Source organism: Hermetia illucens, chromosome 4 (genome assembly GCF_905115235.1).
Source record: "Hermetia illucens chromosome 4, iHerIll2.2.curated.20191125, whole genome shotgun sequence".
Classification (NCBI taxonomy): Eukaryota; Metazoa; Arthropoda; class Insecta; order Diptera; family Stratiomyidae; genus Hermetia; species Hermetia illucens.
The window spans coordinates 44,657,699-44,673,736 of NC_051852.1; the positions used below are offsets into that span (position 1 = coordinate 44,657,699).

The window sequence follows — 16,038 nt, forward strand, 5'->3', positions numbered from 1 at the left end:
TACTGAAAACATCCGGATATCAAACAGGCAGATAACCAAATTCAGCCCATTTATCTTTTGGAGCTATAAGAAAATGCAGCAAAGTTTCATCCGATTTTCGTTTGCTTTATGTATTGTTAGCAAACATGTTTAGAGATAATATAGAAAGCAATGCCCCCAATATATTATCAATCAAAATCGCAAAAATTTGAAGGCGCCAAAATATCTTTTCGCACTTTTTCTTTCACACAACCCGACATCAAGATATCGTAGCATATACCGTTCCGTTAACTTGCATCCTCCGATCGTGCTCTTTAACTACAGCTGAAGTTGAAGTAAGAGAGCTAGTGCTTCGTGCTCTTAAATGCACCAAATTTCATCATCAGGCTTGATTAGACTATCATCTATTAGATTGTTTTCCACTATCTAACAGAGAAAAGTATCTCTATCTACTCATCGTATGAATAGGAAAGCGCCAAAAATAGCATATCATAGTCACGAGGGTACATGCGGACGATTTGATGAATGTCTACATGTGTATAAATATAAAAAGATTAAGAAAAAAATTGTTAACACGTTCAATGATTTTGAATGTTTGCCAAAACATTAGAGCGCCTGTGTATATTGTATCTAATTCGGAAGTTGTAAAGAAAGATTAGATGGTTTTAAATTTGTAGGTAATTTACCAAAAATGTGTTCTGATTTACGCTACAATTAACTTTGGCATGTTTGGAACTTGAAACCTTAGGATACAGTGCCCGTTTGGCTAAGTGACGTACATATTTCGATTTGAGGAACTTTTCTAGAACTCCTTTCCTTGAAAATATATGATGAATTGTGGATCAACGGCTCTTAAACCTTTTGATATTTTTCGATTATAATTTCAGTCAGACCCGTCGAAAGATAGGGAGAAAGGTTGCTAGTCCCACATCTCCGGGTTTTTTTCTAGAAGGCCAGAATATAGACTTTAACAAAATTAAATTGATTTTAAATTTCCCAAGGACTCACATTACCTTTGCTCCAATGTGGATTTTGGCCCGATTTTAGCAGATGATTTCAGTCGTTTTACAATTATTTTTCAAATATTTCAACATAATTTACCTTCTTTTCTCAAATATTGAGTATAATAAATTTCGACGTCAACCGTCAGGTATTTTTCTGGTCCCATATTTAAAACTACTCCTATACAAAAGCCACCCTAAGTTTCGGCCGATGGCGAAGTACTAACAGAATGAGAATGTGCAGAATGATAAGTAGTTATTATTTGATATTCGTGTTCAAAAGATAGGTAAAATATTGACGTTGTCCCCATTATTGACTATATTCCCCTTTCCATTTAGGTTTGATTGTGCCGTTTCAATTTTCGTCATCAGAGATACCGTTCTTACTGCCCCTCACCTTTATATACGGACAACTTAAAACATTTCAATCAAATCTTGATCAACTATCTTGATGGTACGTTAGGAATGATAAGTGCTGTATATTATTCAGCGCTATGCATGATTTTCGTAGCCGTTTCGCGATTTTTTTAGATTCTTTAGTTTGGTAGCTTCTGAGACTGGGTCCGTGAAAGAAATTACCATTTTCAAGCCTCCGTCCTAGCCCCCTTTTGAATCAAATGTCAGAACTAAAGTTTGAGAATTTACTAATCGAGACCTTTCATTTGATACTAACTAAACCCTTCTTTTACACCCTCTTAATTTCAACATGGAATCATGCAACTTACTGTAAACGTAGGGTTCACAGAACCCACCTTTCCACAAAATTTGATATGTGTGTGTGTGTATGGTGAGGGAGAAGCTACAGCTTCTTTGCACTCAGGCCGTGTTGGCCCATTGTACTCGCCACTCCCGTCTAACGGAATATTCCGGATTCGTTAACGTATCTCACGGTTTCCGTTAGTGGATGTGATGCTACCCGTCGGAATTGGAGAACATTAGCACCGAAGATATGATGGCTGATGTGTCCATAGGCGGGGCATTCACATAGGAAATGCTCCGTGGATTCCGCTTCCTTATTACAGGAAGGAAATGTATCATCTTGAGTAATTCCTATTTTGAACATATGTCCAGCTAGTGAATTATGGCCTATCAGAATGCCCACAATACACCTGCAAGTCCTCCTGCTTTTCGACAGGATCAACTTTGCGGTAGGCCTGTTCAGTTCTGGCAGGAAAAGTTTGGTGCTCTTCCAATGCTCTTTGCTTCCCCCCCCCCCCCCACATCCGTTGTTTCCCCATAGATCGAATCGAATTAGTCTATGAGCTGCTTTTATTGAAATGCTTTGAATAAATATATACAGGGGCTGCAAATTAAGTAGTGCATTCAGAACTGCGTCGAATGGCGTGCTCATGGCTCCAGTGATACCCAGACACACAGTTCTTTGCGGTACGGCTAGTTTACGGTGGAAACCTTTTTGTCTCACCTTAACCCTCTACACTACGGATGCATATACGAACATCGGCCTAATGATGGCAACGTATATCCACATTACCATATAAGGCCTGAGTCCCCATGTCGAGACAAAGGTCCGTCTGCACAGCCCATAAGCTGTGAGAACTCGTTTCATCTTACCTCTACATGTTTGTTCCAAAGAAGTTTTTTATCTGCAGTGACTCCCAGATATTTCACTTCTTCAGAGAATTGAAGGGTAGTATCCCTCATCTCAGGGAGGCAAAGTCCATCCAGTTTTCTCCTTTTTGTGAATAGAACCATTGTGTGAGGCACCAACTGTCTATTAAATCAACGGTACGTTGTATATTCCTATACACCGTTCCAAGATCCCGATCAACAGCAAGCACACCCACGTCATCAGCATAAGCTTGAGCGTGTATTGGCAAATTTTGCAGTTCGCATAGTTGTGAGTCGATCAGCATACTCCACAGAAGTGGCGAAAGCACACCTCCTTGGGGGCAGCCTTTCGTTACTTCTGCAGTGAGGTAGCGATCGACGCGCACCTCCGCGCACAGCAATCTCTGCGTTTGCATAGCATGGATCCACTTAATTAAAGCATCATGCGCTCTGGTGGCATGACAAAGTTTTTGAAAAGGCACACAGTCAAAAGCCCCTTCAATGTCCACGAACACCCCCATCGCGTACTCACCATTCAAAGTTGCATCCTCTATATTTGTGACCAAAGAATGAAGAGCAGAAAAGCAGCAAATTTGATATCAATAGAAGTAACCGTTTCTGAGGAAGCTGTGTATGTCAGATAGATATACGGACATATAGACAGTAAACCGATTTTAATAAGGTTTGGTTTTACACTGAACCTTAAAAAAGAGTAGTACTAGTACGCAGAAGAGTTCGCAATGAATAGGAAACAACTAGTTCCTGAAATACGTCTATTGCAACATAAACAAAAACATATTGTTGCGGCAGAATCAGCACCTGCTTTCTTTTATGGTAGTTAAATTGTGAATCCATTGCAACCTGAAGCCACTGGTCACAATTTTTTTTCGCCATATTCTAAATTTGTCTTTGTCCTTAAATAGTGGAATCATTACTTGTAATGGGTGTTCATACATATGTACATGTCACTTCTGGATGAGCTTTGTCATTCAGTAATAGCAACAACTATGACTGAATGACGAACCGAACCGAACTTTTGTATATGAACTTCTACTAAAAAAGAGATTAATCAACCAACCAACGGTTACAAAAGACAACAATAAATTTAAAATATGATGCAAAGCAAATTAGAAGTTGCTCTTTTTCGGTTTTGCAAATATCAAATGATGCTATCATCGCTATCATAAAAGCTTTCTTACATAAATTATCTAGCCCCAATATTGTCCATATTTTCTTCCTTCAGGCTCTACACTCCTAGAATAATAATTTAATGTTTCCTCTGTCATTAATCATTACCAAAATGTCCAATTTCCAACCATTTTTCTGCCTGAATAGAGTATCTTTTCAGAAAAGAAAAAAATCTAAAGTACTGACAATAAGATATTATGCAGGAATATGTTGTTGCCCTTTTTGTGAGTACCCTTTACATGATAGCGCTTTGTTAGGTATCCTTTACTAGTTCATAGTTCATGTCAAGGCTGGCATTATTGCAAACAGTGATAAATGAAAGTGAACAGCATCTTCAAAGGGTATACAACTCTCTCAAATTAGATGTTATACATGTAATGCATATTTGTTTGAAGTTTGTAGTGAGTCCTTACCATGGAGATTCCTTGTCAAGGTATGAACTAGGATGATGACATTCATATGAGAATAAAAGGAAAATAAGAGTGAGATGTTTTGCAGCCAGCAGATAGGTTGTATGTGGTATCATCTTACGGAGAATCTTATAATTGAATCGCAAAGTGGAATGGAGCTAGTGAATTTGTAAGGCTTCTTCTTCAAATTCAACCAAGAAAGCGTAATAGTCATAGTATTGTATTGACTGATAATGGTTAAGAACATTGGGAAGGGGATGAATTGTGCCAATCCCGACAAGGTACGTACCATTTTTGTATTCCAGCAATACACATCCATCTAACTGCTTATAAGGTTCCTTGGAATGTGTTTCAGAAGAAGCTGCTTTGGTAGACAATTTAAAAACGAGAAAGAAAAAGACTCTCTTTGGCTTCAGTGTTGCATAGTCCTAACTTCTCTAAACATTTCGCCATATTGTGTAATGCAAGGGAACATGGCATAGAAGCAATGCAGATATGCATAGAAGGCAGAAGAGAAAGATAAAGTTTTAATAGTTACCCAAGCTCAGCGAAACTACATTGTGACCGTGTAAGATTGTTTAGGTAGTTAAAGATGTGGAGGCATCGCACAAATTCAGAGCGTATGAAAAAATAACAATATTTGATGATGTGAAAAGCCATGCTTTGCTCAAATAGCTGATGAATCAGTCTGGCTTTTCCAATCTCCAGTAACCTAGCGAGGCCGGCATTGAAGCTCCAAGGATTCTCATTCATCATCACTCGGCAAATTCGATTCTCTTCTTCAAGTATTCAGTTCCATGAACAATAACTTCCAACGCGTGAGCCACTTGGTTCAATATACAAATGCTATCAAACCATCCGGAGTTATTGCACGTTTAACCACTTACGATTCAATCCTTAAAGTCTAAAAAAATCGGATTAGTTTTCGTCAAAATGGATTTTATCGTCTTCCACTGCAAATTAAATCAACATACGCAACACCTTAAGAATTTACCAGGAGTTGAGAGGGTCTCAACTTACTGACTAGTGTATCAAGTGGTTAGAAGGCTCGAATAATGTTTTCTAATATAATATACATATTTGTATGGGTAGGGTATAGAGAAGAGAGGTTTAGTCCCTGGGCGCTCAGCAAGTATTGAACCATTGTATTCGTTGCCCCTACCAAACCGCAGACTTGTTTACAAGCCAAAGGATTTCAATTAGTGGACAGGATGCATTTAAAATCTGATACCTAATGCATCCACAGTAGAAACCATAGGAAATGGCTGGAAATCTCCCCGCGGGGGAGGGGATGGGTAGGTGTGTATTATACAATATTTCCATTCTGACCACATGCTCAGCGATTGAGTTGTGACCAGTCAAAAGTTACACAATTCTTATGGATATCCTCCTGATTTCGGACAAAATGTGATGCTTCTTTACTTCTAATAGGAAAAGTTTGGTATGTCAAGCAGTATCTGGTTCCTCTCACTTGGCTTACTTATCCTGTTCCTAGCCATTGATAACCCTCTAATTGATGGATTCTGTTTGGATATAAGAAACTTGAATTCAACCCGTTTGACACCCACAATAGATCCACCATATTAAATCTACAATAGATATAGAGTTCAAATGAGCACTGTATTTGTCACTTTTGAAGGGATCTAGAAACTGTTCAAAGATGCTTGACAATCGCTACATATTGTGATGCGCTGGTCCCTATTTCAATCACTTATCAAACGCGTGGACAAGTCTGGTTACCGCGGGTCACTTCAGACTGAGAAACGGTTGTGTATTGTCAGACTTCATTATACAGTGCCTTCCAATGGTCTGTCTTAGTTTTCTCCACGTGAGAAACTAATTTACTACTAAACAGATGTACGAGGATCCGAGAGTCAAAAACCATTATAAGACCTAGACTCGCTTCCTCCAGTATCTCTTCCAGAACTCTGTGCCTCTCACATTCTCTATTTCCCCATAGACACACGATTGGATGAATTCACACCTACTTAACACACAACAATTTTATTTTAACATAAAATAGAGCCACTCCACTAAAATGTCATCATGTTCTTTGACAACATTTTAAAGCTTCTGTAAAGACGCACGAAAGCGCCCCTCACGAATGTTATGTTCAATTGTTGAGCTAATTTATTTGCAGATCTTCGTCCTTTACCGACTTTAGTATGAAGAGTAACTAAATCCTTTGTCAAGGAGTTGAAACGAAACCCAAAGTTAAACACACCAGAAAGATATTTACTAAGAGTCACTCCAGGTGCGCAATGCCCTCCTTTACCAGCGCAATATGTACACCATTAATGCCTGGTGCTTTGAAATCCCCAAAAATATAATCCTGCTTTTTCACCCGTAACGACCAGTTACAGTTCCCCTTGTGTTATTTTCAAATTAAACAATTTAAAAAAAACTACTAACTTTTACGTCCCCAATTCCATCAAATTTTGCCCAGATGATCTAGCAAGGTAATCTTTACTGACTTAACTCTAAAGTTTATCATCATTCTGAGTCATTTCTTACCTTCCATTTACCTCGGGTAATAGCGCAAATCTTTACAAAAAAAACTGTCAGTATGTATTGCGGAGCTTTCGATTGCGCTTCTATCACCAAAACAGCCTATAAAGCTACGATTTACTGCCAAAAATTGTTAAGGATTTCCCCCAATCCGTTTTCCACCTTTCCAACTCTGTTCATCCTTTATTCAAGTGAACTAAATTTCCGATGTCCCAAGGCACTTGAACATCGCTGACAATGAGAAGACTGACATGCTGGCTTGTCAAGGGTCTGGTTCCACATTGTTAGGACGAATGCCAGCATCCACCGTCAAGTCTAAAAGGGAAAAGTAACAAAATTTCACTGAATGGAAAAATTAGAACTCCTGCCGACACCTGAAAATCTTTGTGAAGGAACCCAGTTCTTCTGACTTGGCATAATGAACTTTGTGGCGTAGCATACTTTAGGAGTCACAAGACCAGCCAAAGTGATGAAATCGAATAGCTTTTTACCACACATTTCCTAAAAATTGCAGCCTTTGGTAACGCTGGAGTACTCATCTCTTCACGCAACGAATTCTTCTCCTTTCGATTAAAAGCCTTCTCCGATTTACGGTATCCAATGAGTCATCCACGATTCCCTTCACGCTTTCAGCTTTCATTTCTTCCGAATCTTCAGTTAAAAGTCTCAGAGAAGGATTTAGCATGCAATTCCTTTCCTATATTTTATCTTCTGTGCACAGATCCATCGCAGAAAAAACCACTAAAAATGTTAAAATTTAGTTTGATTTTTTTAAAGTCGCAACCCATAATCATTCTTCTCCCCAAAAATGACACTCTACAGTTCCTAAAGTGCATGAATTTCATTCAGGAAAAGCTAGAGCACCATATGATAATCATTAGTGAATCTCTCATTCTTGACATTCATAAACTTTATTCTCCAGCGTTTGAGGCCAAATCCTCTTCACTAAACCTATAGATACTGTCCCCTGCATTTTCTGTAGAGTTGACGCTCAACAAAAAAATTGTTGGGTCCAAAGTAAGTGCCAATAATACTGTCAGCTCCACCATCCGGCAAAGGTTTTTCGAGGTGTCGCCCTAGCTTGTGATTCAGCAACCCCTGTGTCCTTATTCCCAAGAAGCTTCTTTTGTTTACGCAGTACTTTTCTCTCCTATCTATTTGCCTGGTTCACATAGATGTGTCTTCACATATTGATATCAAACCAACTCACCCATATAACCAACCCCCACTTTTTTCCGTTTTCTCAGAAGCACAGAAGAAAGTTCTAACAGACAGGATTTAGCTCCCGAAGGTGAATCGGTCCCGCCCATCTCTTCAACTCGGTTTTATTCTACTAATATGTACTTTATTTTCAAACCAGTCTGAATATGAGTGAACTGTAAGCTAGTGCACTATCCAATAGACGGTAACAGAAAAGACCCACTGTGATAGATACCAATGAAAAGTCTAAAAGTCTAACAATAATAGTATATGAAGAAGGCCGTAATTTTCCCTATGTACAACAAGATCCAGGCCAAACTGGTAAAACTTAATTTTTCGAAAATATCCTTATCGCCTGTAGATGAAACCAAAGCTTTCCCACTTATCCACCGTCTGGAATTTTCCGTTCTAGACTACCTGCGAGCAGTTTATTTCCCAAATGAACCTCTTCCCTTTCACACTCACAGGCAAAGTGGCACACTTTGCAGTGGAATGCGTAGCTAATTAAATGTTCAACCAAAAAGCCATCAAGTAGTTTTAGCGACCCTAGTAAGTCATAGACAAATGGGCTGGTGGGTGTTAAAGACTGCTGAACATATCTAATTTTCATACTAGTCTTTCGACGTTGACATTATTTGACCGTATTTCTAGTGTTGCTCAGCGAGATCTTGGTGTGACTAGAAATTTCTCCTCAGGAGGCTAATCCGGTGAGGAGACAGAACCGAGAATTGTTTCCGGCCAACCAGAGGGACATCCTTCACTATGCTTCCATTACGCCTCATGACCTTCGTTGTCTGTTGGGGCGTCAGGAAAATCTTGATCGACGAATTCCATGTAAGCCTTAATGACATCTGATTGACCTTGGTCTCACTTCGACTGTGAATGGTTCGGAGTATATACGGACGAATCCAAGCTTCGAGGCAAATGTCAATCGAGTGAAAGTGTGACAAGATACTGAGGAATCTTGTCCAGCGTAACACAACAGCCTTCGAAAATTGCAATGTGAAAATTGCTTACGACTTTCTAACCCCATTACTAAAAAAATCTGCACTTTGGTGATACCCACATGTGTGCGTACAAAGCTGACGATTTATACTTCAAAAAAGTGCAAATTAAATGAATTTATTATCTACGAGGAAAGTCTTGCAAATGAAGTAACTCGATACTTAACCTGAAAGTCAAATTTTTTTCTACGTTCCATATGCAGAATTAGTTGTAGGCAAACAATTTATTTTACCTTCTGTGTCAAACTGCTCCTTGACGATACCCAGGTCCGGTGAAAGACTGTTTCAATCCAATGCCTAACATAAGTTGGGAGCCCTGGAGGCTACCATATTGATTGTAAAATTTCCATACTTTGGTTAGCAGGTCAAGACCATGTTGCCTTTCCTTTGCATCCTTATATTTGCTCCTACTCTGCACATTGGGATTTTAGCAAACTGCACAGTTGACTCCGTACAAAAGCTTGATTTTGACCAGGAATCTATTAATCCAATACTTCGCTCTATATTTCTTCCTCAGCAGCAACGATGGTGTAACTGGAACAAAAGATTTAGTGTCGACAGCTAACTTGGATAGTGATTGAATACTTATCCTTTCCTCAAATAGTTGTAACCCCTCCCCTTTTTAGATTTGCCACCATTCAACAAAGGTTGGTGCATGTCTAAACTCTTAAATCTGGCACCGATTTCCGGAATGTTTCTTTTTTTTCGATCTTAGAAGAATGCTTACTGCTTCTAGTGTCCTGAACCAACTTAGTAAGAACTTCATGTTTGCTTTCAAAGTGGGTAAATCTACATTTGCAGTCTCCCATAATCATTGTGATTGTTGAATCAATTTCTAGCTTGTTGAGGAGAAAATCATCCAGACACTGTGTTCTGTGTTAACACTGATAATCCTCAGATTCGAAATGATTTCTGAAGTGGCATTCATCACATCACTGTCGCCAACTTTGCTTCTGATAGCTTATGGAACTGCTTATGAATATAATACCACGTTATCGCTTTTTTATCGAACCGCATTTACAGTATACGTAGCACTACCCAGTATTTCTCATTGTTAACATACCAATGCTGAATAACTCGTAGGGCGTAATCTTGCAATGCGTCACCAAGTATTGCATTTTTGACCGAATTTCATTCTGATGAACAATTGAAGTGAACATGCCGTTAAGCATGTCTCACTGACTGTACTCTCCATCAAATTTAGGAATGACCAAATTCTCCAAGTGTACCCTGATTGTAGCTGATATGTATTTGCCGTCTTCGTCCTGCCTGCTGGGTCGGTACTTCGCTAAAACAGATTTTAACCTGACCAGAAGGTGCAAGTTGGTGTCCTCTACCTCCTCGAACTACTCCAAGTAGTACTGCTTGCATGGTTCAAGACTTCATCCAGGACGATTTTATGTAATTGTTGACGGGCCTGCCACAACTCCTCCAGTCGCTACAATCTTGGTTGAAAATAGGCAAAAAGCCTGTCCTAAAAAGTTGTCTTGCTGATATACAAATCTTACAACAAACGTCTTCGATGTGAATCTTAACGGACTCATTAAGCCGTTTCGCGTGCATCAAGGTGTTCTGCAAAGATGATCAGATCCTAGCACTGGACTCCACGAAGAGTCCCGAAATGCCTTTTCTAACCGGTCACCTAAAAGGTGAAACCTGCCAAAGTTCTCCTGTGCCTTTTGTACGTAACGTAACGAATCCATAGCGGAATCCGACTGAGTTGCATTCTGTCACCAATGCTATTTCTGCTCGTGATTGATGGCGTTCTTCATACTATCTTAGCCATAGGTCGTGGATGAGCTCAATGAACTCTGGCATCATTCCTTTTTCTTTAAATACCTTCACTACGCTGATGGGTGGCATTAATTCGGTCGATGGTTGTCGGTGTCATTCGGCACTTTGATAGGGCTAAATCCAAAATTAAAAATAACTTCTCTCTTAATGCCAATATTAAGTTGAAGTTATCCGGCAACAATATTTTATATGTGCTACTACATGGGAGTAGCTGGTTCGCTGTCCAACTCATCGCAGTACTTGACCCACAGCCCCGGTACTCATGGACGTGTTCATTAGGAAGCAAATGTTGTGGAGGAAAAGTCACAGATTAAGGAAGGGCGACAATTCCATTACTGGATGTTTCTTTCCTTTCACTAATTAACAAAGCAGGTCAACAGCTCAATTAATTAATAGAAAATTTCATGTGCGTCTGCATGTATTCCACAGGATAACAAATCGAAATTACACTATCGCCCACCATCAACTATAATAAATTTAGTAAATAATCCCCATTGACGTGCCAAATCAATTCAAATGACTGAAAAAGCGGAACGGAAATATCTTGGCGATCCTACAGCAATCTATGCGTCAGCAAAACAATCTTTTTTTTCTGTAGCTCGAAAAATTTAAGAAGTTGTTAAAATTCTTGCGTTGATATACATATGTGTACATAGTCTGGCGTCACTTTCGTCATAAACCAGCCTAAATTGAATGGACATGCTTTTCGATCACGTATGCGTGGAGTTTATGGATGCAGAACAATCTCGGAGAGAAGATATTTATCTTAAAAATAAATTTAAGAGAGGTGGCGAGGAGCTTCTTTGCTATATGCGAGTACATTTGTTCAAGTCAAGCCAATGTCGAATCTAGAACACTATCTTAACTACCCGCTGTGAACCCAGCACTATTCGTACTAAAGATATTGTTCCGATAATAAAAGTTCGTTCGAACTCAGCAAACATTGTTCTCTCAAAATGACGACCATCAATGATTTTGCGGCAATTGATATGTACACTTTTATATACTCGAGAATTTACACAGAATTCATCTCTCTTGCATGCTGTTCGTATATGTATTGATTAGCACTACTAGCAAGTATGTGCAGATATTTTGCAAGGAAGCCAGGGTTCGGAAAATTCATATACTTCTAAATGATCCCATGGAAGTATTGGTGCAATTCGTACTGAAATGATCTTGACGATTTCTAGTACGCCTAGTACTCATTGAGGCTGCAGTCTGTAACGGAGCGCGATTTCATAAGCAAAACTATCTATTTATTGTCCGTTTATATCCATTTATAGTTGTCCCGTGACCAGTGAATAGTCGTTTACCGTTATATTCCACCCAGTGGTCACCAAAAAATAATTTTGTCGAGAAGGATATCTTAAAAAGATAGGAGACAACAAACTTTATGATCGTTTAACAAAAATAAAAGGAGAAAAATATAGAAATTCAGCAGAAAAAAATATAATATTTACTGTGACGTTAATTTATTAACCAAACGTTCTCCGTGTATTGTACTGAATTATCCCAAAAATTTGTGTTCCCGAAAATTTACAATTATATAGATTTTTAAGAAAAGATACACAGACGCTAAGTAGAGCGAAGGAAAGAACAATTTTTCTTATTTCTTTAAATATAAATTGTATGTTCTTGAGAGTGCAAGAGAACAATATTCTCGGAACATCTCGTTAAACGTTGCCATTTTCTTTCACCCCACAAATTTTCCGTATCTATTTTCCCCTGGCGTGCGTTAAAAGAAAAACGGCGGCGCTGACGGTGGTGTCGGTATAATATTTAGATTTGTGTGTGTCGTGGAAACTAGAAAACTGTACGTTCCGAACAGTTCTATTCTCAGTTTACGGATTATAATCAGACCGAGAATATTACGAAAAATTGTTTTGCCGTCCATGCCATGCGTGATAAACTTGCTAAATTATTTTGCTCGCAAAAAGGCGCATGCGGTTATAATTCAGATATTATACAAGGTTCGAATTGAAAGAAATTAGTTGAAAATAAATATTTTCAATTAAATAAATTAGAATTTACAGGAATTTATTTAGTGATTTTTGAGAAAAAAAAATGTGATCGGTAGTGCCTTCCTACTCTTTTTGTGGAAATTAAAAAAATAGGAAAAAAAATCAAATTCGAAAAAAAATGCGGCAAAAAAGAAAAAAATAAAAAAGTATCGATCAATGTCGGAATTAAAAAAAAAACAAAAATATTGAGTGCAGACGAATATAGTTTCAAAACCAAATAAAAAATAATACAAAATTTTGGATCAATTCCGGCTTTTTTACAAATTATTGAGTGAGAAGTATTGTCGCAAAAATTGTGTTAATTTGCACTTTGGTCAAATTAGTAATAAATGATAATGTGAAAATTCATATATTTGAATATGTCTATAAATACCTATTTGAATTAAAAATCAATAGCAATAAAACATCAACTCATATAAATATTAACCTTAAAAAATATAATTAACTTAAAACCATAAACTAATCAAAAACTATCTATTTCTTGTATCTTTCTATGTTGTGCAAAAAAAGGACATAATGTGCCAACTAAAGTCACATCTAACGGGACAACGTATTCCAATGGGGGTCTTGGGGCAGAAGGGCCCGAAACGACAGAGACCGACTCATCAGGGACCGGGGGGATGCGGAAGTCGCTGGAGGGGTCGGGCTCAACGCCGAACGACATTGTTCACCTCAAGAGACGGGTGGGACTCTTCAGTGGGGTGGCTTTAATTGTCGGAACTATGATTGGTAAGTAAATTTTTTTCAGTTTTACATATAAATAGGTAAAAATATTTCCGGAAGAACAGATACAAAACAACTGAAAAATGTTATAAAAATTTTCTGGAGAGATGTGATTGAAAAATGTAGTTTCTAGCGTACTTTGGCGCAAGTACACTTCACACCAGAGTTTTTATTGGCTGTTAATATCAATATTTCAGGAACACCCTTGCACCCTTGCTCAGTGCATTAACTAAGCAACTGAAGAAGGGTATATGAGTGCCAGAATATCAAGGATGCTTGTAATATCCAAGATGTCAATATTTACAAAAATAACAAAATATGCTGCACAACGCTGAACAATTTGAATACTTTGTAGTTTGCAGTAATGCCTTTTGAATGCAGATTAAAAATATGCAACTCCGTAAACAGTAGGCCTAAATACATTCATATTACCTGCAATGTTACAAACGCAGAAAGTGCATCTAGCGTAGGTAATGGCCATAACCAATCGATATATGGTCAGCTTATTATTGCTTTGGAGTTCGGCATAGAGGATTAAACCAATTACCCAGTCAGAAATCGCTGTCTTTCGGCACTAATGCGTGGAAACGCCAACCATTTTATGATTTTTCTCAAGCCTCGATCATAAAGATCTTTACAAAATATTGTTCAGACCAGAAATATCAGCAAAACTACTTCAACTGGAAAAAACCATGGCGAAAAACAACTAGAGCCAAGTAAAAATCCAAAACGAAAGCTTTTCAATAGAAACTAACAAGGAAATGGTCTCCTTCCTAAGCTCTTTAATCTTGCGCTTGTACACATTGTCAAGAAGGTGACCTCACAGATACATTGCTCGAACAATCCACATAATTAGTGGCGTACACAGACCATGCGGATATTACCTCCCAATCCATACTCCGTGGGAAGAGGCACCAAGAGTTGGAGTCTACACTAAACAGAGTTATTTTCGTCATAAATTTGAACTTTTCGAGCGTCGATTTTTAACCAAGATCAATCTTTGTATAGCGCATTCCTTTTAAGGCCAAGTATAATTTTTCGAATAAATGGAAATCGAGTGAATTCAGTGTGGTATAATAGATACTATAAATACCATTTTTTGTAAAAAAGGTCTGTTGTTAACCCTGATCAATAAGGAAGCTCTTTACAGTGCAACAAGCGCCAACTTCCGGCTAAATGCCAGCAAACGCTTCATAACACCAGCGCGTCATACACCCAAACGCTTTCGAAATATAAAAACAAATCAACATTGACTTCACTTTTAGCTTCCCTAAAACCATTTTTTTTTTCGGGTTTGTCTCATTCGGATAATAATGAAACTAATGAAACCAAATTCTGGATAATTTGTATCTTTTTTGTCTTCTCTACTCAAGTCCTGACAATGTTGAATTCAAAGCAATTTTTCGTGGTCACTCAAATCGTGCGCCACCCTTTCTAATCCACAAACCCTCAATCCAAATGCAATGAAAGGAACCTTTGAATGTATTCAATTTCATTTTCAATCCGTTTCATGTGATTACAAATTCACGCACAATTAGGACATTTCTTCCTTCACAGCTATTTTCAGCAATCATACAGGATTCAATATATAGGTTTCTGTGACCGATTCAACCACATTGATATAGTTCTTCTTTTGTTTTCGGAAATAAATCTTAAAACGAACCTGTCTGCCAGTAGAAGTCCATGTCCTCCTCCCCCTCCCCGTAAGTCTGTACCTAGCAGGTTCTATTTAAACCCGTCTTCACTGAGGCACTGCCCCTCTCTGCTCCTCTTCAAGGTTTTATTTATCAAAATTGGTTTACTGTCTGTCGGTTCGTCTGTTTGTCTGACACACGCATTTTTCTAGCGAATTCCTATTCCTATTCATACTAAATTTGGTGGAAATGTGGGAGCTTTTCACGGCATTTGATACAAAAGAGTGGAGTACTTCGAAATACCCTCGATACCGATGTCCACTCCAATAAATTTAAAAATAGAATGTCAATATATTTTTCAAAAGTTGTCTGCGAACCCCCTTTAAGATCATCCTGGGATCATAAGACACCATAATAATATAGGTTATAAGATGGAACATGATACTTAAAAGTTTGGTAGAAATCGCACCACTAACAGAGTTATAATAGGTCAAAGTTGTCGCTTTTGTACAAATTCACCACAATCTAAGCCTTTGAATGTCAATCAGTTACTAGGTCAAGCGCATGCCCTAGCGACTCGTGAACTCAACTGGAAGTGCAGCTTATACACTTTGAACAGGACACGCTTTATTTACTGAATGCTACGACTGTACTTTGCTCCTCAAAAAGCGGCCGTAGATGATAGTTTAGCCAATGTTACGCTCTTCTTCAAAATTTTCTTCTGCATACTGCTTTTTATTTTCCTCTGCAACGGAGAAGAGACTAAAGCGCGGCAACCACGCTTGCATTCTTCTTTATTACCTCAACTCCAATAATAAATTTAGCGCACCTTTCAAAGACCGTGATTCAGGCGCTCAATACAAATTTACACATTGTCCAATCTATTTTTCATAGATTTCAAAAACGACTTATTTGCACCTTAGTGAAAGATGCAGTAGACGCTGCACCTGTATCCTGACATCCCAAAGCCTTTCAAAGAATATGTACCCTGTTAATAGGATCCAACA

At 38.3% G+C, this 16,038-nt stretch overlaps 1 protein-coding gene across 4 annotated transcripts in view; it reads left to right on the top strand.

Moving 5' to 3' along the window:
• LOC119655439 (b(0,+)-type amino acid transporter 1) overlaps nt 1–16,038 on the top strand; it is a 177,987-nt gene that overhangs the window by 129,768 nt on the left and 32,181 nt on the right. For 2 of the 4 annotated variants that reach the window (XR_005249911.1, XR_005249910.1), the window contains exon 2: nt 13,185–13,403. Coding sequence is in view for 1 of the 4 variants with exons in the window: in XM_038061333.1 (XP_037917261.1) it covers nt 12,551–12,623; nt 13,185–13,403 (292 nt within the window). In the remaining 3 variants the exon portion in view is untranslated. Of the gene's footprint in view, nt 1–11,865; nt 12,624–13,184; nt 13,404–16,038 lie in introns of those variants that run through there. The other 2 variants (XR_005249909.1, XM_038061333.1) reach the window with 2 other exon arrangements.